The following is a 23,967-nucleotide window of genomic DNA, read 5'->3' on the forward strand; positions in this document are numbered from 1 at the left end:
TATGATTTTAGGCATCTTGTTACATGCTTATTGGCCACTTGAAAATACTCTTTGGAGAACTATGTATTCTAGTCCTTTGTCCATCTTTGAGTTGGGTTTGTTGTTGCTGGTTTAGATATTAACCCTTAATCAGATATATAATTTGCAAATTTTTCTCCCATTCTGTGGGTTGCCTTTTCCCTTTGTTAGTAGTGTCATCTTTTGATACCCAGAAGTTTTATTTTTGATGACGTCCAATTTATCTATCATTTATTTTTTGTATGTGAAATTGTGGTATTGTGTGTTTCCTCTTTGCCTCAACCCCCCACCCCAGCCTGTGTTTCCACCCGGTACCTTAAATTTCCACCTCTAACCCAGGACTTATAATGACACTTTTGAATAATGCCACACAATCATATTGGGAATAGTGAAGATCCAATTTCAAAGTCAGATTAATGTCCTTTCAGTTCTCTGGGCCTATAATAAGCTGTATTTCCAGGCAACTCACCAGCAGCCTACCCCATTCCCTGTCCTTAGACTACGTCCCCTGCCTGACATTCCACTTAGGAAGCAGAGCAATGACATCCCTTGACTTCATTGCTGTGGAGCCAGTCACATTTTGTATCTGATTCCCAGAGCTGTTTGCCTCTAAAACTGGACATTGAGAAAAATTTTAAAGTTTATTTCTCCGTCTTTCCCATCCTTATGTGAGTTTGTAGGAAAGGAGGGTGTGTGAAAGAATGGACTTCCAGGACATCTTGACCAGAATTCATAGTAGATGTTTTCACATCTTAATGACTGGATCATTTAGCCTGCAGCCAACTGGCTAAATTACAGTGGATCTGACATGTAGATGGCACTGAAGAAAATAACACCTAAATCCCCAATTAGGTCCATTCAACTGACTGCATAAGCAAAGGTTTTTAAAATCTGCAATTTATTGGTGGTAGTTAGGCACTGTCTTTTGTAGACCTGTGATATCAATGAAACCTCCTCAAGGTGGAGCTGTGAGAAGGTGCTAGCCAGGCCTAGGGAGGGGCCATTGAGGCATCTGAGTGAAAGGGAGGCAATGTTTGTGGCTTCTGAGGAAGGGAGTAGAGATCTGGTCACTGTCACAAGTAAGGTGGAAGATATCTACTAGACAAAGTGCAGTTATGATTGCTTGTTTTTAGAGAACTACCACTCAAAGTCTACAGGCATGAGGGGGATGGTCAAAGCTTGGAGCCTAAGACACCAGTTTGGTCCAGTTTAGATTGCCAAATTAAGGCTTAAGACAAAGTTACCATGACTGACTCAGAGGACCTGAGAGCCCAACAGAGCATGTGGGGACCACATTAGCTCTGCATATCCTTGTAGATGACCAGGATGACTTCAGAAGTCTCACCTGACCTAGGAAGGAGATGACTTTACAAGGAGAAGATATCATTGCTTCACACTGGAGTTGCTTCATATAAATTAGCTTATCTCCTAATGCTCTAAAGTCTAAAAGTACAATTACCACAGTAGGGACATGATGACAGCAGCTTCTAGACACTGTGAGGAAGATCCACTCAGTATTAAAATCCAAGTTAGTATACTTGAGGCAAATACAAACTTTAAAATGAGTCTTTCTGTATAAGTGGTCCCTTTCTATGTAGTCACAAACCCACACACTCATGAGTCCAGCATTATAAATATTATGATATATGCATGTCTCCTTGGCAGCACAGGGGTCAGAAAGGAAGGAGACAGCCTCCACTGTAGGAAAAGCCACCTATTAAGAGGTGAAGGTACATTTATGCAAATCACTGTAATGCAATATTAATTCCACTCAGATGATTTGGAGAGGAGCCTAAAGAGAAATTAACCAAGGGAAGCTAAGGGAAATTAGTTTCAGGCAGTCACAGAGGCAAGAAAATTCAAAGGCTACAGAGCAAACACTGACTGAATATAGTTGTTGGACTGGGGTAAAGAAGCTGTAGAAACTGAAGTTGAAAAATGCATGTAGACATACACTGTATTTTATCTAAAATGCTACTAATTGTAAAGGGAACTATTATTTCATGTACAAGCAAAAAAAATAGCCTTGCTAATTAAATTATCAGACAGTATGGACTGCAAAACTCTCCAATTTCAGAAAGGATAAAATGCAAAGTGTTGTGCCTCTCAAAATGGATAAAATCTGGTAATTTCCAAAAGAAGAAATCTAAAAGATTAATTAACATTAGAAAACAAATTTTATTTTTAAAAGGTAAAGGTAAACCAACCATGGATGTCATTTTTCTCATCAAAGTGGCAAAGTATAAAAATACTGTTCAGCATCAGTAAAGGGATAATGAAATGGGAAAATTCATCCAGAAAGTGCAAATTAATGACGTTTCAGAAGATTGTTTAAATAATAATGTGTCAAGAACTTAAATGTGTACACATTCTTGAACCTGTAATCCTGCCTACTGGAATTTGACCTGATCCATAAAGACTCGGAAGAAGATTTACATACAAGGATGTAAAATTACATGTGATAATAAAAATGTGAGCTACGTCAAAGCCAAATTATCAATGAACATCTAAATAAAGTGTGGTGTATTGAAGAAATATTGGTCAATTAGTTAAGTGTTTGTTAATTTACCAAGATGGGAAAATGTACCAATAAACTTAATGAAAAAACTTAATGAAAAAAAAAAAGATGGGAAAACATCTTCTAATGTAAGGGCAAATATCAAAAGGAAGGTGAAAAATCCTACATAAATTATAATTTGAATCTTGGAAAAAAATTTTTTTTTTTTTTTTGGGGTACCGGGGATCGAACTCGGGTCCTTGCGCTTGCACAGCAGGCGGCGAAACCACTGAGCTAAATCCCCAGCCCAGAATCTTGGAAAAATATTTAATAAAGACTAGAAAGTTAGATTATCTAGGTTAACTGTGAGGTACAGCACTATCGGCAACATTTCCTTCCTATTATTTTTAACTGTTTAGAAACATTTTTACAATGATCATGTTTATCTTTCATAACTTCTCCTTTCCTCAAAACAGATTTTTTTCCCAAGTTCCACTACAATTAAGTCATAGTGGAGAATGTAACCTCAGGCAGGGACACAGCATGACCAATAGTTACTCCTTATATCAAGTGGTAACTACAGGCGACCACGTGAATATCAAAATGCTCCCTGGTACATGCTAGAAGGGATCTAGATCATCTATACTTCTATATTTCTCAACAGAAGAAATCATTAGCTCTGGTACTGTGGCAACTTTATGAGCATTATTTCTAATCTGTATCAGATCGATGAGATAGGTGAGAAAACCAATATTCCAAGAAAATGGATACACAAGTGGCTGCAAAACTTCCATGTGGCAAAGCTGGAATTTGAACCTGTTTCTCTCTCTTTTTCACCGAAGACTCAATATCTTGTCCAGATGAATATTAGGAAAGAGCAAGATTCTGTTTTTCTCACCAGTGAATGGAAGAGACTATGCACCCACTATGGAAATATTATGACCATTTTTTGGGGAAAACTCACAAATATAGATGACAGAGATATCTCTGAAAACATGAGGTCCACTGGATTGATAAGGTGCTAGATTCTCAGCTTATCAACTGCTACACTCAACTATTGAGAAACCTATCTTTTCTATTGTCTGTGGTCACTAAGATAGGGTACAAAGGTATTTACCCACCTGGCAAGGTAAGGCGACTTGTGGAGCTAGTGCTGGGGGCTGGGGAGCCATGAGAACGCTTCTTTGTGCCTGTGAAGAAGAAAATGATGAGCAAAATTAGGACTGTGGATAAACTTGTTGAATTGGTAAATGTTCCTCTGAAATATTAACAAATGATCCAAAAGTGTGGGTCTGAATATAACCTTTAGAAGATTAGGTGAGGTTACAGCACTGGCTCATATTCTATGGTCCAGAAAAGCCAGGAGTCCAGCTTTTCACCCTTGTGTGATCGTGCTCAGTTCCTTTGACTGGCAGGTTAGCATTTGGGGGAATCAACACATCTGGACAGGCTGTACCTTGGCATCACCAGGGAAGCTTCCTAAATATGCAGTTCCCTGGGTATCACCCCTAAAGATCTTGTTTGCAGTGTACTAAAATGCAGCCCAGGCATCTGTATTTTTAAAGCCCTCAAATGATTCTGGTGTATATTCAAGGAAGAGAACAACTATGGTAGCTAAAAATGGTAAAGTGCTGTTTTTAGAATCAAGGACTCAGGAGTTTGGTCCCTGCTTTGCTGCTGTAGACTTTTCTTGCTATTGGACCTCAAGCCATTAACTGGATCTTGCTGAGGCTCAGCAGATGTTCATCTGAAAAATGAGGGAAAGAGCAATTACATCAAAGTGTTCTGGTGAGAATCAAAGAAATCCAGGTGTGTTAGAGCACTCAGGAGGTGTGGGGGACGACACAAGCATGAGGTTAGTAAGGTCTCTGTGTTTCCCAATAGCTAAAATGAATTCTTACTAAGAAGGGGATTAACCTTGTTCATATAAACAGTTTAATGGGTCGTGATGAAATGAAAAGACAGCCTCCAGGGTGGAATCAATAAGGAGCGAGCTGAACAAAGGGACAAAGGAAATACTGCATTGTTCCACATATAAGCATTTACATTTTATACATGTGTATCTATGTTTGCATATGGGTTATGTATGCACACATATGTAGTCCATGTATATTCATATATAAATAGACACACAGACACACACGTACACATCATTCATCCATTCACTCACTCACTCACTCATGCATTTCTTTCACCAGTTAGAGTAAGAAGCCTGGAAGCCAGAATCCAGCAACCTGGCAGAGATTTGAAGTCTGAGCTGCTGGCAGAACTGCAGAAATTCTCAAGAACACACAAGAGTCAGTGTTATCTGTTACAAGTCCTTCAAGCATCTCAAACTTTTAGTAAAGTCTCCGTTATAGCAGAGGCCTGATGTGAGTGGAGTTAGTGCTGATTCAGCAAATGCTGTGGCCACAGTCACTGGTGAAGGTCATACGATGATCCACAGATGGATCAGCATCCCAGGAAGCAGGCACTTGGGACCAGAGGTGAGCCAGTGCACCCGGAGCTCTCCCTGCCCCAGAGTCCCTCTGAGAAGTGGAGACATACACTGGATGCGGCTTGTCACGATTTCATTTTCATCTTGAACATGGTACCAACCTTCATATTGTTATTGTTGTTATTATTATGACTATTCTCAGCATTAGCGGTGGTGTTATTAGGAGTAATGAAAATAGAAAATACAAAATTAATCCAATCACCTCATACCTGCAAAAGGTGTTAATTTGTGTGAGATGAGAGAGAGCTGCAAGCTGTGTCTGGCAGGATATTAGTTGTGTGTGTGTTTCTCAGGTCTCATGGTTGCCCTGAATGACAGAGTTAAAGAGATCTTCAAGGGTCTAACTTGGCTGGAATCGGGCTTGAGATTCCTGAGAGATGATTTGTTTAATTTATGACTTCCACAGTCCTCTTTCAGACACTGAAGCAGAAACTCCTGGGAATGGAGCCAGAGCTTTGCATTTTAATACGTTTCCCAGGAACTTATTATTAATTGGTCTAACACAGTGTTTTGAACACTAAGAGATGAAAGACTTACCAACGATGACATTGGTCAGAGCCAAGGCCACCTCATCTCACGAGCCAGCAGGTAGGGTTCACCACTGTATCTTTCAGAAAGCTTGGTAGACCACAAGTCAGTCTGAGGGGGTGCTCTCAGGATGCAAACCCAAGTCTCTGAACTTGTGGTCCAGAGCCCTTCCTGTTTCACTGGAAATGACTCTGGGTCCTACCTTGATCGGCCTCCACGGTGGGCATGTCAATGACCCAATGCATTTATCCTTCCATTCAAAGACTTTTTGCTTGTGTCATAGAGTAGTTGGGACAAGGTTTCTCAACAGCAGCACTATAACAGTTGGACTGCACAATTCTTTGTGCTGAAGGCTGTTCTGTTCATTATAGGAGGTTTAGCAGAATCCCTGGCCTCTGTAACACTACCCTAATCATGACAATCAAAAGTCTCCTCCAGGCAAAGGTCCCATGGGAGCAAAACTGCCCTCAGTTGAGAACCACTCTTCCAGTATGGCAACAGGATTCAGGCTTTTTATTCAAAGCCATGATTCCCAATGTAGCCACTTGGTCATCACTAATAATTTCTACCACATATCAAGGAGTTATTGTGTCCTTGGCACTCTATTAAGTAGACACAAGAAAATGTATATTCATTGTCTTTTCTGATCTTAACACTCGGACAATAAGACTCCTCCCATTTCATGGCATTTAGAGTCAGGGGAAGTTTAAGTAATTTGCTCAGAGTTGTTGATAAAATTTAAACCAAGATACTTCAAAGTTCAAACCTACAGAAACTTTTTCATGACTCTTACTCCCTCTTAACCAACTCATTATCTGAGTTTCCTTTTAAGTATAGTCTCTCAACTTTGCCAACGGATAAGGAAAACCTGGAACAATTATTTTAACAAAAGGAAAACATAAGACATAGGGAGGCAGCATTTCTTGAGTAGACAAGCAGGGACCTTAATATTTTGCAAATGCCTCAGGTGATTCCGATCCTCAGGCAGCCTTGTGCAATAGAAATTTCCTTCTTGTCTAACTAGTGGAAAACTTAGTGTTCTGCTTTCCCTGCATACTCTTGTGAAGTTGAGAGATCCAATTTAAGCTTGCCTACATGAGTACTTGAAAAACTGCAAAACATTCAGTGATTACAAGCTTTCAATATTATTATTTGTGGAAAGATTCACTATTGACACATTATTTCATAGGAATTCTTGGTGCAATTAGAAAAATAATAACTTGCTGTGATCTTCCAAAAGCCTTCAGCCTGATGGCTTTTCCTGGAGGTCGATTTTCATTTCCTTGGTAACCTGAGTGAGACAGATCTTTCCTGGCATTAGGTAGGTGAAAAGGCAGGTCTGCAAGCTCTTCTTTAGGTGCTATTTTCGCTATATGTTTGATGAATGTCCAATCTATCAGAAAGGGTTGCATCCCCACCTGCCTCATGTAATCATGAATCATAAACAGGTAGGAGGCAGGGAAACACAAAATAAGCCTGTTTCTGATTTCTCCAGACCTTCAGACAGCACCAAGGACCACTGAGGGTGGTTAGTTCTGCGTCAGCCTCCCACTGGCTCCCAGTTTACTGAGGTTATTTTCCTGTGATCATTTTTCACTCCACAGCTACCAGCTTATTTGTCCCTCTACTCAATGTTCCAGCTGTGAGAGTAATGCCCAATTCATCTAAGTTTCAACTTCTAGAACCTTCACCTGTCCCTTGTTCCCATCCCAGGGAGAATGTCAAAAGCTAAGTTGGAAGCTCCAGATACACATCTAGCCCCCACACTGTATTATACTATACCTCAAAGTCGGACAATGAAGACAACCAGCACATACACCTGGCTCTTGGAGTTTTTTACAAGTCTACCCAGGGATGCTGCTCCATGAGGGACTTTATATTCACTGCCACTGCTTTTCAATCTTAGCTATATATAAGGATCACTTGGTGTCAATGCTGACCCCTGAGCCCTTTACCTAGGGATGCTAGTTAGTTAGTTTTGGGTGGGGCCTGGGACTTTCTAAAGTGAATGCTCACTGAAGACTAAATTTCCTAAATGGGTTCTTTCCATTTTTATTTAGATTTCCAGAAAGGTCAGATCCCATTTATTTCTTAATGCTGGGAACGTGGCAGGCCTCTATAGCAGTCATATCCACATACAAACTTTTGCTCTACTTTATGCCTCTGGTTTTACTCTACATTCTTAATTTTAAAAAAACTAATGTATTCAATTTATGCAGTTTTAGAAATCTCAATTTTAAAATGAAGTAGGTAAAATAGAAAACAGATAAACAACTATAACAGTGCTAATATTAAGTTGTATTTTCCTCATTCATTAAATTGTAAAAACATCAATTTAGGAGGTAATTGTGAGGACTGAGTAAGAGTAGACATCAAAACATTTTAATAAACTGTGAAGTGCAATATATGTCTGATATTTTTCAGTTTACATTCAAGAGGAAGAGTGTGTGTGTGTGCATGTGTGTGCGCATGTGTGTGTCATTTTTAAGAAATAAGCACTTGAAGGTCAAAAAAATCACATTATCCTTGACCCACAGTGAATGTGTAGGGAGTAAACAACCCAATCAGTCAGCTCAGGACAGAAATGTCATCATGGCAGCTTCTGTGACTTGAGGTATCTTTTGACAAACAAATAGCTTTCAGATACTTCAAATTTATGCCCTTAGTTGGTTCAGCTAATAGGCAATGCATGCAATTCATCAGGAGTCCAGAAAGAGGACAATGATGGAAATGGCAAACAAGGGTGCCTGCCTCGGGGTAAAATACATACACCTAAGACTTAGCATGTCTTGAAGTTAGTGCTACACTTCAGTGATTTGCAGCTTACCCTCAAATATATCATTTCCTTTCTACAAAATAGGGTTAGCCTAGCCCGGCCCACACCTGCTGAGGAAGGGGTGATTTGAGAGCCATCTGAGACCAAATGGTGTCATAGTGAATGATCCGATAACAGGAGTGTTGTTATGGTACACCCAAGTCCACAGGGCAGAGGTGAATGTGAAAGTCCCAGGTAGGAAAGTGTCTATCAATATTTTGGGCAGCTTTTAGCATGCCTGCCTTTGTGACACCCACACACTTCTGATCATTATAGCTAAGTATATCTGCCGACATCTTTTGTGTTCCATTTGGGCAACAATCTAGTGTCTCTGAACAAATTATTTTTGACCCTTTATAGCTTTAAAGAAGGAGCATCAATATAAGTTTAAGTTCTGCTTTGGGCTGTAGAATCAATGACCGTTGGGAAAACTTCAAACCACACACACCTTCCTAAGAGTTGTCTTCCAACGGTGTATAAATGACAGCAGTATATTTCCATTGTTAAATAATATTTTTCTCCACAATACAACACTATCAATACTTTGTTTGCTTTGGTGCGACCTGATTATGTCTATTCATCACAAAAGCACAAGAGATATTCAGATATGTAACAGTATGTGTTATTTAAATATGACTGCTTTAACATTTTAGTATGCTCTGGAGTTGGCCTAATGAATCAGGATCCCCAAAAATGTTTACAATGCTTGACCCAGTAACTGAACATCTAGAAATTTGTTCACAGAGATATTCTGAAATGCCACAAAGCCTTATACACAAAGATCTCTATTGCTTTATTATTTTAAAATACATAAACTAAAATAAAAGCATATAACTGCTAAACAGTAGAGGTGGTTAAGTAAAAAATAAAATACTGTATCATGTTACTATTGAAATTGTATTAGTGAGTTTTTAAAAAAATGTTTATAAATCAATGTTATATGGATGAGCCATAATGCAAAATTAAGTATACTGTATGGCCTAAGCTGTGTAAAAATACATAGTAAAAGACCATAAGGAAGTAAAGTGCTGACAGTGATTAATTGTTGTAGGGTGTTACAAGTGATTTTAAGTTCTTACTAATGGTCTGATAAGAATAATGTTTTTATAATCCGACCAGACTGCACAGGTCAGAGGTAGACTCTGAAAGATTGTATTTTTCAAAATGGGTAACAATCTAGTGGTTTTACTATACAATAATATACCGAGAAACTCACGGGGAGGTAGCTTTGTATAATAGACCTTGTCACTACTAGGTGGTCCCTTCTGAGTGGCCAATTTCTAGGAAGCAGGCTGGGAGCCAACAGTATTAAACCACTTGTGTCCCCACAAACAAGGGTAATGACTATTTGTTAATCAGACTCCTGAAAAGCAGCAAAATGTTTCCAAATATAGACCTTTCAAGAGAAAAGAAAAAGTAAGGTTTTTGAAAGTTAGTATCACAGGGCTATAAAACCATTCATATGGTTTTACCCTGATGGAGAATGACTTGTAGAAGTCAGCCTAATCCCATGAATGCTGAGGTTTGTTATGCCTTAAAGGAGCTTCTGACAACCCATCTACCAACATCCATTAGTCAAAAAAGATGATATAAAACACAATGCAGTTGTGTTCTTAGAGCATCTACCAGTGTGTAGGTGAAGGTACTTGGTACTCGGGTGTTATGTGGTAAAGGGGGACAGATGGCAGAGTTTGAAGAGCTGTGTATCTGAGAACAGAATATAGACAACAATTTACAAAAAAACCCCATTAAACAGCCTTGTATTTTTTCAAATTCCAATTAAGAGGTTAATTCATTGTTTTTATTTGGTAATCAGAAGACGAACATACAAGTACTTATTCATTACTAGATGCCGGGGGACAATGTACATTGCATGACTGTCAGGCTCACTTGTGAAATAAAGATTTACAATAAACACAACTTTAATTCTTTGACAGTGGTTTAGCATACTGTTTTACACAAATCCCTATGATTAAACTCCTTTGCATTAGGAGATACGAGGCTATGGCATTTACATAGGTTATTTTAATACATAGCAGCATCATAAGAAACAGAACACTTCCTCAGAATGGTTGGTCATTCTCTTGCCCTCTGATGTACGAATGCAAACTGCAACCAGCATTTTTCTGCCAGAAGCATATTTTCGTAGCAGTGCATAATATCACTGCCATAAAATAAAGTCCAACTCCATTTTTCCTTTGGAAGAGCATTTGCAGAACATATCCAGAAATCCCTTCCTTATTGCTCCAAAGAACTATGTGTTCAGCAAGATCTACGTGGAAGTTTGGAATTTTGGTTCTGCTTGCCTTTCTCTTTTGAGTTTTGCTAAACATTCTTGACACTGATTCAGATTTGAAATGCAGCAAAATCTAAGGCTGAGGAGATGAGCTGTGTATTCCGTTCACTTATGGCCAGAGCCTTTACCAGGGACAGGCTGCAGCCCCATGGTGAGGCTCATCCTAAGGAGAAAAACCCTGCAACAGCAAAATTACACTCTACAATAAGGGGAGGTAGCAATACTTTTATTGGCCTTGAATGACTCACTTTCCTTTGAGCAAGTGAGCTCCCATAAGCACTTCATTTTTCTTGCTTCCTTTCACTAATCTATTCTTTCCTCCCAACCTACCTCCAATCTTGCCTTTGACACACAATATTTCTTCATGTGGATTACACTAGAATGTGGTACTTTTCCCCCTTCATTTTGTGTTTTTGTGTACTAAAATGATTTTGCAAGCAGAATGGCTTACTTGGACAGAGATAAATGAAGAAAATTTTAAAAGGTAGAAAAATGCGAGAAGATAAGAAGGAAAAGGTAAAGAAAGGGATATGAAAGCGAGTAAGGATATTTAACTTAGATAGTGATGTTTGGGAAGAATCTGGCTGTACAGTAGGCATAAAAGCTGATAAAAACCTAACTGAGCTCTACAAATGAACATAGCAAGTATATTTTTAAAAATTTAACAGCATATAAAATTGTATAAAAATATCAAAGCAAGAAAAAAAGAAAAGATATATCTTACAGTTACCAGACAATACCTATAGCTGTAGATTTTTACTATAAAGCTATGTATATTGGTATATGCCTATATTTCTGTACCATCGCACATACACCCCCTCGAAGACAAGAAGGGAACACAAGTCCCTACCCCAAGACAGATCACAACAGGAGCAAAGATAATTCAAGATGTGCCTCCGGAGCAATCTACTTAGAAGCCACTGGGTTTTAATGGGCTTTATTTTAAATGAGTTACCGTGCACCATAAACTGAGTTGAGAAATGCAGGTACAGAAGTCAGTTCCCATGAAAAATGCAGGGTAAAGTGCAGGAGTCAGGGCTAACGCTTAGCAGAGCAGAGATGATGGGCCCCAGATGGTGCCTACTGTGGCCAGTTATAGCTAGCATTTATCCCATGAGGTGGCAAGGTCTCTGGAGGGGAAACTGAATAAGTGCACCCTGAGTGAGCTGACAGGGCCCACATATCACTCCCTGCTTCTCCAGGCTCTGCAGTGGCGAACTCGGCTGGGTTCAAGTTCATTTGATCAAGTTTGCCATTGCTAGGGTTGATCCACTTCTGTTTGGGAACAGAAGGCAGAATATATGTCATTTCACCTCAGGCATGTGGTTTAAATTTGAAACTTTCTTGAAATTTTTAGTTCAATCTTCTCATTGCATCCCAGAGTTGTTTAATGTGAAAACAAGTTCTTTCAATGGAGCAATTCCTGCTTGGCCTTTCTGGAGGAGCACGTGTCTTTCACAAATGTCCAGTGAGGACCTCCAGAGGCCTATTTCCTATTTTTCTATCCTCCCTTGACCCATATTCACTAATCAGGTAAACTGTCTAATATAGAAGGCACTGATTCCATTGTAATTGCAGTGCAACTTCTGTGCCTATCAGTGTCTTTGAAGACAGGAATGTTAAAAACTGAAATCTGGCCTTGAGGTAATATGTCTCCTGGTTCCCAGAGGGATGTTTCATAAAATCTTGTTGCTGTTCATTACAATTTTTTCATTTAGTTCATTTTCCCAGTGATAAGGAGGTCTTTAATCATGAATCACTGTTGATGAATTACAAACATTACTTTCCATTTATTCATGAATAAGATCCAATAAAACATCATTATTGCAATATTATGTTCTTTAACATCCAATTTTGCTTTGGTTCAGTGCTATATCCACCACACACTGGTGGAACAGAGTTGTGCAATGATTTCTCATGTTGCACATATAGAACCTCCAATTGCTCCAGGAGAGTGCATTTTAACTTTGAAAAATTTCAAATTAGACTCTACATAAAGCCATTGGTATTTCACATAGACTGGTGTCATCATCCTTTTTGGTACAACTTTCTCAGATAAATTGTTTTGTTGCCAAGGTTGTTTTGTTTTGGTTTTCTCTTAAATTAGAAAGCCATAGAACATTTTAAATTTCTTTTTCATAAATTTAGCTCTGACAACTTCCCCCCAAATTACCTACTATTTCCTGCCTCTCAGAGTACCTGTGCATATTCTTAGAACATAAGCCTCATGATGGGGCATGATTGGCACAGAAGAGATGTTGAGTACGTTGTCAGGTAAATCTGAATTGTGTTTGCATTCACAGAAGGATGGTGAAATTTTAATGCTTTTACACATGTTTCCTGAATGATGACTGAGTGCTGGGCACTGTGGTGGGCCAGTGCTGTGACTCCTGTGATTTGAGTGGGCACTGCAGAATCTGAACAAGAAAGCTCTCAACTGGGAAAAAATATTGCCTGAATTCCCTAAATCTTTACTTGGGATATAATTCTGCATACATAGGTTTTCAATATCAGAATCATCTCTAGCTCATAAGGAGAAGATTTTATCTTTTTTTTCTTTGTTTAACCCAAATTCTATGGGAGATATTACAAAGTAATATCTACTATCTACGTCTTTGCTCAGATATTAAACAACAGTGGAAGAAAATATACTACATGTTCTATTTACCTATTCATCTATCTAAAGAAAATTGATCCAACTTGCAGGAAACTGTTTCAAGTGAATTAAAAACACCATAGAAAATAAGCTAGAGCTTTGAAAATACTGTTTTTCCAATTGATACTGACTTAGATTACTTTAATGTTTTATCATCTTCAGTAGCAATTTGTAACATAATAACACATTGTTTTGTATTTTCTTAAACAGATAATTTTGTATTTTTGCTCAATGTGCCTTCAAAACACTTTTAAGAGATTTAAAACTGAGTTTACATGGAGCTTTTGTTTTTCCTCACTGAGGATTCTTGGTAAAGTTCTATATCGTATGAAATTCTCCTCCCATTCTTTTTCAGCTAATTAATGACATGAAACAAATGAAAAACATTTCTATCTTTATTGGTGCTAGAAAAATGGCTATATTCTTATTTCTTTTTAAATATTGTATAGTGTTGCTTACTGGATTATAAAATGGAAGCTGTAGACATTCTATTTTGGTTGGCCAAAAAACTCCACATACAAAAATACAGAATAGAAACGAGATAAAGGTCCAGGTTTCAATGTAAAGAGCTGACATACTCTCTGCTGTATTCAATTCGTATACAGTCATACCACCCATAAGAACATAGTTTGCAAATTATGTCCCATGGATTGCATGTGGCTCATAGGCATGTTCTGTTTGACCAGCAAAATGTAAGTTTCTGAGTTAGTTGCCAATATGTAAAAATTTGAAAAGTATTTACATAAAACTTTAGGTAATTAGGACCCCTATTTCCTACATAGCACAAAGCTAGCAGCTGACTGTGGGCTGCCTCCTTTGGACAGTACCCAACCTTGCTAATTCCTTACAGTACCCGCCGTTCCTTATTCCCTGATGCCAAAACCTGTTATAAATTGCCATGCATCACAATAGTCGTGATATGGCACAGCTTACTTTACTCATTTACTTGAACTGTTTAGGCTCCTGAAGTCATTTGAATTTGTTGTCACGTTATTTGCTGTGATCACTGTTAGGGAAGCAGACAGAGCAATGGAAAAATGTGTGTCATTATGAGGCCAAATATAAGACTGACAGAAGCAACTTGTGCAAACAACAGTATGCTACTGTGCACTCTGTACAATGAAGTTCTGTGATCTTTCTATGGTGAAAGATTTCAGGGAGCCAAAGGTCTTGAAGACCACATCCAATCTCCCGCCTTCTGTCTGATGAAATACCAACATTTTGCTTTAGTGATGCAGAGGCTTTTAAATATCTGTTTTCTCTGCTTTTAACACAGGAATTAAATCATAGTGGGCTCACTTTATTCCTTTTACTAATCTCGACTCAGCATAGCACATTCATGTGATTTACTCTTGGAAAGGACTTGAGATTCTCCTGCGACCCAAAGCTGTGTTGCAAGAATCACTTTATCCAAATCATACCATTTAGACTCCATTGTATCAATCCCACTTTTAATTTGGTTTCAGGGGACTTTATCATTATTCCCTTTCCCTGCCACATCTATTATTCTTATTTTCTATTTGTGCTATAAATTGGCTCATAGCTGGTTTTTAGACTCACTAAAATTAAAGGAATGACCTGACCTATTTCCCTGATACTAGTTCTTTTGTCATTTCCCTGATTTACAAAAAGGAACAAAAAAGGTAACAAGAAGAGGACCAGGCAGTGGTCAGAGATTCAGTAACTCCTTAGTTACAGACGCGACTCAATGAAAACAATGGAGTTCCCACTTGACAGTCTGGTCATCTGCTGACATACTGAGGTTTATATTCATGAATGCACAGATAAAATAAATTAAGCATCAAATACAGATTCCCATAGGATAGTTTCCTTTAAAAAACCAAACAATGTCATATTATACAAATGGAAAAAAGCATAGGAACAATTTTTAGGTCTGAAAAGAAATTGGAGAAAATTAATGGTTCCCAACTCAGGAAAGATCCAGAGATTGGAATCATCATTTTAGTTGTAATGAAAGCCAGGATGGCTGTGTCCACCAACAGCAGCCAGTACGAAAACAACAGCATTTAAAGTAATAGCACTGACAGTCACAAAATGGCAATTACTGTGTGTGGCTTTTTCAGGCCTCTCTCAGCATATCCAGGATGTCCATTCTCATCAGCCCGGACAGATGTCGGGAGAGCCCGATCATTTGCAAAGGATTACTGAGGAAGCCCCTTCATGTTTTGTTTCTGTCTGTGCAAAAATCTCAAGTGGTTTTGTTTGATCGGGGGGAAATTCCCCCGAGTTCTAACACCTCCAGCCAACCCCCAAGTCGTCACCCCGGGAGGAGATGACCTGAGAGAAAGCCGAGGAGGGGGCTTGCTTTTGAAAGTTGCACACTTTCCCCAGATAAGAGTCTTTGTGGAAGAAGGAGAAGAAGAATGAAGAAGCTCAGCTAAAATGATGCAAGACATTGGCAGCCTCTTTTAGTGTATGTGAATCTTTTTACTCTTCTGAATCTGAAAAAAAGAAAAAGAAAAAGAAAAGTGTCAATGCTGCCTTCCCCCGCCCCCGCCCCTGCCTCCACCCTCCAGGTCTGAAGAGAAGAAAATCTGGGAGTCAAAAAAAACCAAAACAGGGGATCACTGAAGCAGTCAAGACTGGCCAGGGTTGTCCTTTGTATCATGATTCATTCTATCCAGGAGTGGGAAGTCTCAGGGGAGACCTTGAAACATTGATACATTTGCAAATTTAAAGTTGCTTTAAAGCAGATTATTAAGTATTTGGTTCTGCCATATGGATATTAAACCACTTTATTTTGCAATTGAAATGACAGTGACTGCCAGTCTGGTCAGTGGGATTAGAAGAAATCTGATTCATCTAATCCCAATCGTTTCCATGCAAAAAGCAATGTTCTTCTCTCTCAGAATTCTTGCCCTGCCCTCAGCAGCTTCCCAAAGACATTGAAAGTAAGACTTGCCCCAGCCAAAATCATTACGTAGATGGGTAAATCTCCTAAATTCTCCACTGGACCCAAAGGGAGCGGGGAGAGGAAAAAGGCAAAGATAGAAATAGGACTAAGTTAATGGAAACAGACATGGATTTTTTGACTTGGCACACTCTACCTCATTTAACCTCATTAGTCAGGGACAAAATTTAAAATAACATTCTCTACTGGTTGCCATTGGTGCTGCAGGCTCTGCAACTCATCATGCCTTACAGTTAAAAGTTGCCTCCTGTGCAGGGTTCCAGAGGGACAGAGGTGCAATGGCTTAGACTTTAAAAGGGTAACATCATCCACAGAGATGCTCCCAGGCATTTCAGGACAAGAGAAGTTTCCCATCCAACCTTAAAGACTAAGAATCCTCTTCTAAATACGATTTAGCTGAAATTAAGCAGGAAACTAGGTGGGAGTTAGGCAGCCCTTTCTGATATATTGCAATTCTAGTCAATTCTCAATTTTCCAAGGGCCATTGATCCAAGCCTCCTGCTGTTCCTCTTTCTTTATTCAATCTTAATGTTTTGTTATGTTATCCTCCATTAGCACATTCACCCATTTGGGAAAAACAACAGAGAAAAGAAAAGCTTCTGCCCAACCACTCTACTCTGATACTAGTATTGAAAATGTGCCAGTGAGGGAAGCAGATCAAACAAAAGCTGAGATCAAGGATTAGAAATTTTCCATTGATTACTACAGCTACACACAGTTTGGTCCACAGGGAAGCTGCAAGACAGGTCTTTCTCCTTAGTGCTCTGTCATTTATCAGCTTAAGGTCATACATAAGGAGATTCCTTTCAGATGGTCACTGGAGTACTAAGCACCTTCAGAGATATTCCCAGGGCCTTACATGTACAACACAATTTTGTTATGATAATATAAGGTTGAGTTTAACTTTTAGAAAACAGATCCGTTGGCTGGAAGGAAAATAAGAACAGGTAGCTGGGTTTAGCTGACAAGGACCACCATTAAAACGCAGTGAGCCTCAATTAGCCAGCCAGGAGAATGGTGCACCTGCTGTTCCAAGCAGCTGGGTTAGCACTGGCCCAGTGTCTCTTTGTGAGTCTCAGAGATAAATAGGAGGTGCATTTAGAGTCTCAGTGGACTCCAAAGACTAAGGAGAGATCTTCCTCCCTTTCTAATCATTGCTTCTGTGAGAAAGTGGAGCATTCACTCTGGGTCCTTGTGCTTGTGAGGCAGGTGGCGGAACCACTGAGCTAAATCCCTGGCCCAACTCATGCTTTCTTAAAGTAACTTTTGCTTAAGAACCTCTTAGGCCAAAAGTGCCTAGTTTCATAGCTATGTACAGGATGATGTTCCACCCCAGACTGTAGACATTTTGAGAGCAAGGAAACATTCATCTTTCCAACATTTACTGCATGTAAAGCAATGCCAGACACAGCACATACTCAACAAATAATCATCTTTTAATTGAAAGAAAATGAACTAAGTACAAAGTAAATGTGAAGTAAACATAATAATGGGAAAGAACTGTCTCCGCCATTTTTCTAACTTTTGACTTTCACTATGTTTTGAGTTTGTGTCTTTGTTTTCAGTTTAACAGAAACTGAATAAGCATCAGCAGGATCAAAAGGTCCTCATGAAAATGAGGACCCTGAGGGCAGGAGTAAGAGATTACTTTGTATTGCACCAAGATGTGTGTCTTCTTGGAACAGCTGGTATGAATTCCATTGATTCTATACCCACTTTGTTTCTTGGTGGCCAAAAAGTAGGTAAATTCACATACTTTTTAAAGAGTAACTGGTAAACTGAAATGGGAACTAGTCTTGTCTTGAGATAATTCAAGAAAATATTAAAGTAGTGTCATCCCTTCATCTACTTACTCATTGACCAAAGACATATCTCACAAGAGGCAGCTGTGATGGCTTTAAAACCTATGGTATATGAATTCACAGATACGTATTTAGTCTAAGGAAATAAAACATAATATCTTAACAACTTTGTTGATAGAAATAGAAGATAGTTAAAATAATTTGGCTTTGTTTATTCCATCTTTCCTATATCACTTTTTCTGGTAAGTAGAAATGCTGTGTATAGATTTTACAACCACTGGGTTTAAAGATAATTATTTTAGGAAATGGCTAAAGTTAACATGATGGCTCAAATTAACATGGCTCAATGTTAATATGATTTGACTCAAAAAATTATCAATCATAATGTTTATTCTTAAATCATAAAAAGAAAGCCAAAAAGGCAAATTTCTTATAGATCTGGCACTGGGCTAAAAAAGTCATTGTGAACATGTTTGTTTTTTCATTTTTAGTAATAACCTCATTGTTTTTACAGCTTCATTCAACTAGCATCCAAACTCAAACTCATCCAAGCTGGGTTAAAGACGGAGAAAGGCCTGAAATCCAGATTTTCAAGTCTCAGGAAAAATGCCATAGTGCTTTTCTATGGAATCAACTTTTCAAAACAATATAATGACTCAGATTGTGTCATTTTACAGCCGAGTTGTAAAATGTTAAACAGAAAAACAAATCAAGAATAAATCTTGTGAAACCAAACCCAATTTTAAATGCCAAAAAGTATTTTATTCGGCATATGAGTAGGTCTTTGAGTTTTTTAATAATAAGCAAATACTAATAAAAAAATTTTTAGAGATTGCTCTTAGGCTTCATCCAGTATAGATTTCACTCTCCCTAAGTTCAAGACAAATAGAGGATGAGATAACAGTAGGACTATCCTAAATTAAATTAATTTAGACTATATAATACCAGTGTTACAGCACTGCTAAAACAAGGCACTTTGATCATTACTGCAGTATACCTATAGCTATACTAGATAGACAAGAAACATATATAGAGAGAGGCATATATATATATATATATATATATAGAGAGAGAGAGAGAGAGAGAGAGAGAGAGAGAGAAAGAGACAGAGAGAACGGGGGGAGGAGATTAGTGATGATACAACTTCCCAAAACCTTTCCTATGACATCAAATGCTAAAATGCACCATTTGATCCAAACACACAGAGTAAGAACTATAGGAAGGATAGTAGTTCTTAGGTCTGTTCCTAGCCCTCCTTCTTTGCCTTTTCTTTTGATCCATGGCATCTGTGATACCTCTGAGAATAATGATGGTGACAACCTTTCCATCTCAACTTTTGCTAGTTTCTCTCTTCCTTTATTTAGCATGTTCTTTCTTTGCAAATTTAATGTACTTGACTATCTTCGCTCTTCTGTCCACACTCCCCTGGCCATCTTCCTACCATTACTTTCCGTTTTGAGAACTTAGTACATTTATACCTAAGCCAACATCAAAACACTCAATTCTCCAAGTGCCTGAGGGCCCAGCCCACCCTTGGTAGTAAGTGAAAGGCAGGCACTAGCAGTTCCTGCTGCCATTCTGGTGACCAGTCAACAACAGCTCTTGTTCACAGAGATGAGGTGCAGGTGAGGGGAGAGTTGAGCACTCTCTCCATAGTTTTTGAATCTGTGAAGCCCATAAGAAGCTAGGACCCTAAAAACTAAGAAAGCTCTTTAGAGCAAGTAGGTGAAACTTGGATTTTAGATCTGGAACATCTAACTGTTCTTGTTTTTCTCAATTTTGTTAGTTCAGGAAAAGCACCAAATGCTTCAGAATGAATGAAAGAAAAAAATAAACATTCTTTCATGTCTTCACTGTGACTCCAGGGTACAGATTAAAAATAGAACACAGATGTCATCACTTGGAGATCAGGGTGCCCTTCAGTAGAGAATGCTAAGCATAAATCTGGAGAGGGAAGCTGAAATACTTGATAGAAATTGCATTTTGATACAGCTCTTTGAGCATGTGGGTGTCTAGGCAAGAAATGGCATTAACAATGTAGACACTCCTAGGCCTTGGCTTTGGCACATATTTATTTCACAGGCAGCTGGTATTTTCAAGAATTTTTTATAAATAAGAGATTCTTTTTGCAAATGTGTTGTTACTTTTGTTTCTTCAATTATTTGTATACAGTCTGACAAAATACAAATTTCTAGGGGGAAAACAAGTAAATATTTATTTCATGATTACTAAGAATCACTATTAAGAAAAAAAGAAAACTCACTTTTTCCCTAGCAATTCCAAAATTTTAATCCTGTCAAACCAGGGCTCTTTAAAATACAGTGGTACAAGGCTGGGGATTTAGCTCAGTGGTTCCGCCACCTGCCCCACAAGTGCAAGGACCTGAGTTCGATTCCCAGTACCAAAAAAAAAAATACAGTGGTACATTACAAGCCTAACAAAATGCCTAGAAGATAGAGTGAAACAACGAAAGTTTATATACCAATAATTGCAAGGGAAAGTTGTTTAAAAGATTAATTTTGTCATTAACAAGTCCAATATACTTTTATTCAATACTTCACCCATGTAGTTATTTGGTAAAAGATTTGGATCTAAATGGCTACAGCTATGTAGAAAGCACGAATTAATGTCAAAAGTTTTTCAGGGCCAGGGATTTAGCTCAGTGGTTCCGGTGTCAGCCTCGCAAGTGCAAAGTCCCAAGTTCAATCCCCAGTACCAAAAAAACAAAAAACCAAAAATCAATGGCTTTAGCTGGGGATTTGGCTCCGTGGTGCTGCTGCTTGCCTCTCAAGCACAAGGTCCCGAGTTTGATCCTCGGTACCAGAAAAAAAAAAAAAAGTTTTTTTTAAACCCATCAATCTTTCATAATATCACATATATATATATATATATATATATATATATATATACACACACACACACACACACACACACTCAGTACATGTATGTGCATGTGTGTATGTGTATATACATATATATATATTTATATATATAATTTCAGTTTCTGGCTTAATATTGCATATATGATTTTCAAAGGAATAAAACCTAACAAGAGGACAATGGTAGTCACATGCTGCCTTCTTCCTTTACAATCTGCCATGAGGATATCCATTATATAGCTCCTTGAAGAGCACAAGGACATTCATTGAACCTAAAATGCATCAATTTGAGATGGATGCTTGTAACCAAAGAGCTCACTGTTTTGATTCACTATGACTCATCAGTGCTAGAATCATGAGTAAGTGACAGGCTTCGCTCCCAGAATATACAGTTCACATCAAAAAAGAACAAGTAGATTTTTTAGGGTTACCCTATCTGACCACTTGGCACTCAAGTATGGCATGGTTAATAGATTTCCCCCAATTCCACCCAAAAAAACAATTATATTGGGTTTCAGCATCATTGGACTCACAGGAACTCTTATTGTTGGGTCAATACACAGCATAGATTCCAAAATTAACCAGAAAATGACAGTGAAATATATAAATAAAAGTGTTTGGGCAACAAAACATTTACAGTCTAATTAGTGAGGTCCTAGCCAGATGGCCTCAGATAACAGGGACCTAAAAACAATGCAATTCTCCCCTTTCTTTACAATTCTTTGTTGTTTCCTTCTGACAGCGACATGAGTGGAATTTTAGAGATTTGTCAAACTATTTGAGAAAATAGAGTTTAAAAATACTTTTGAAAAACAAATATTTCATGTCTCTTCATGCTAAAGCATAGCTTTTACCTACTGTTGGGATGCTAAACAATTGGGTCATAGGAGTTTCCATGGACACATGGCTAAAGGAAATGGGACATTACTCAGAACATATGTTTTTATGATGACTCATCTTAAGTAAGACTCAGAGCACTCCAGATGTTTGGTCCCTTGACACTCATGGAAAATAACCCACAAGGTTGCTGGATTTTCCTGTGAAGGGCAATTCCTTCACTAAAGAAATATGTCTACTTTACATCAATACATAGATGAATATAGAATTTTTAAGTCTTATCCTTGGAGATGAGAACAAGCTCAAAACTCAAATGGTGAAATTATTTTTATGGACTACCTCAGGTCAGCAGATATTGATTTTAGGTGAGGTGTAGTGAAAGTCATTTATTACTAAAAACAGTTAAGGACTAAAGTTATAGAGGTTTAATTTTTAAAGCTGTTATAAAGGATCAAGGTTATTGGTATGGTAGTACTATGTTGAGTGTGAACCAAAAGGACGGGGTAACAGCTGGCGTTCTCAGAGATTTTCACTATCTTTCACTATCTTTGTAATCTGAGCACATCATTAAGGGTGTGTAGAGCTTGTTAAAATATGATAGGCTAAGTTGGACAAATAATAATGAGAATGAAAACATGTGTTTTAAAGACTGTGAAGTTTCATCAAAATTAAAGCCCAGAAAAGCAATGAAGGATGACTAAAAGTGAATATGAATAATAATCTACCCCAAGATATCTACAAATCTGATAGCTGAATATATGACCAAAAGGGAGACTAGACAAAGGGGTGCCATAGAGGAGGGCCCCTTGCACTACCGGGATGCAGGAACATAAGCTGATCCTGCGACTTTTCTTGGCAGGTCCAGCCCAATGGAGGCAATAGATATCATGATATTCCAGCTTGACATAATCAATCCAATTCTTGTTACTTCTTTGGCAAAAGCAGATATTCATAGATTGTCTTTCATCCATCCTTTCCTCTATTCACAGTTTACTATTAAATTTCATTAGACAATATCCACAAACGTTCTGATTCCCAGAAGGAGTATTCAATGAAGGAGAATGCTTCAGCTGAACTCCCTCCCTGGGGTTTGCCTAATAACCATGTAGGGCCTAGTATAATTACTCTTGGGAGACACAAAAGGTGGCTATTTCTATGTCTCTATTAATGGGGTCAAAAGAAGTGAAGGTCAGGTTTGTATTTTTAAGCAACTATAATAAATTGAGGCAGATCCAAGAGGCAATGCCATTACAAACACGGATAAGAATGCATTGAAAAGAATTCACTTCTGTGGTATCCTGCAAGTGTCCTAATGATCATGGAGAACTTTATGCACTAAGAGAAATCTTGGTTCGGAGACCTAGACCTTTTTGTGTTAGTACATTTCTCCCCAGAGGTAGGCAAGGTACTTTCAAAGGAAATCCATTCTTTGAAGCCAGTTAGAAAATTATTGCTGCAGGGTACTAAAAAGCACCTCTAGCAGCTTGACAGAGATAATGTGCAACTGCACTATGCTCATTATGCCAAGATGTAATTTACCGTTTCCGCACACACTCTTTCCCTCTGTGTGCCCCCGGGGTCATGAGAGTTGGGAATCACCAACCGAGTTTCTCTCTGAATGTTTACAATGTTACAACAATAAACGGTAGCCTATTAGATCACAGTGGGCATAAATTGTACCTGGATACCCTTCTCAAAAATTATAAACAGCCATTCACCAACAGTTTTCAAGGATCTGCAGTAGGATTATTGAAAAGTTAAATCAGTCACTTCCCCCTATCATAAAAGAAATGTTCAAAATGTTATCTTTATTTAGTATACAAAAACAAATATATTTACTAATGTATTTATTCCCTCTGTAAATTTTTTTAATGCAGCAGGCTTCAATGACCAAAAAGGAAAGGTAGGTGAGACTCACCAAAATCTTTCCTACTTCATGACACCAGGAAGTAGCTTTAGCTCTGGTTAAGATCTAACATAGTTTATTTTACTGAAGTTCATTACTCTAAGTCTTGTTAACACTAAAGTAGAGATTATCACTAATGTCATCTTAGTTTACCAATGAAATGAAGTCAAATACAAAGTTGTTTGTGCCTACATTTCTGTACAAACTTGCGAGTACACACTAGGTTTCTCTTCAAGCAGGGGAACTTTGGGGTTGTGGAGGAGAAAGAGGCAGATGTTACCGCTTGTCTCCTTTGTTACTCCAG

The 23,967-nt window shown here is 38.3% G+C and overlaps 1 protein-coding gene across 10 annotated transcripts in view; it reads right to left on the bottom strand.

Moving 5' to 3' along the window:
• Positions 1–23,967, bottom strand: part of Pde1c (phosphodiesterase 1C) — a 667,339-nt gene that overhangs the window by 17,806 nt on the left and 625,566 nt on the right. For 9 of the 10 annotated variants that reach the window (XR_015448679.1, XM_087204515.1, XM_013076529.3 and 6 more), the window contains one exon: positions 3,637–3,705. Coding sequence is in view for 9 of the 10 variants with exons in the window: in XM_087204515.1 (XP_087060641.1) it covers positions 3,637–3,705 (69 nt within the window). In the remaining variant the exon portion in view is untranslated. Of the gene's footprint in view, positions 1–3,636; positions 3,706–13,684; positions 15,770–23,967 lie in introns of those variants that run through there. The other variant, XM_087204519.1, reaches the window with a different exon arrangement.

Source organism: Heterocephalus glaber, unplaced genomic scaffold, assembly GCF_053883595.1.
Source record: "Heterocephalus glaber isolate CG9 unplaced genomic scaffold, H.glaber_assembly_v1.0 deba00000546, whole genome shotgun sequence".
NCBI lineage: Eukaryota > Metazoa > Chordata > Mammalia > Rodentia > Bathyergidae > Heterocephalus > Heterocephalus glaber.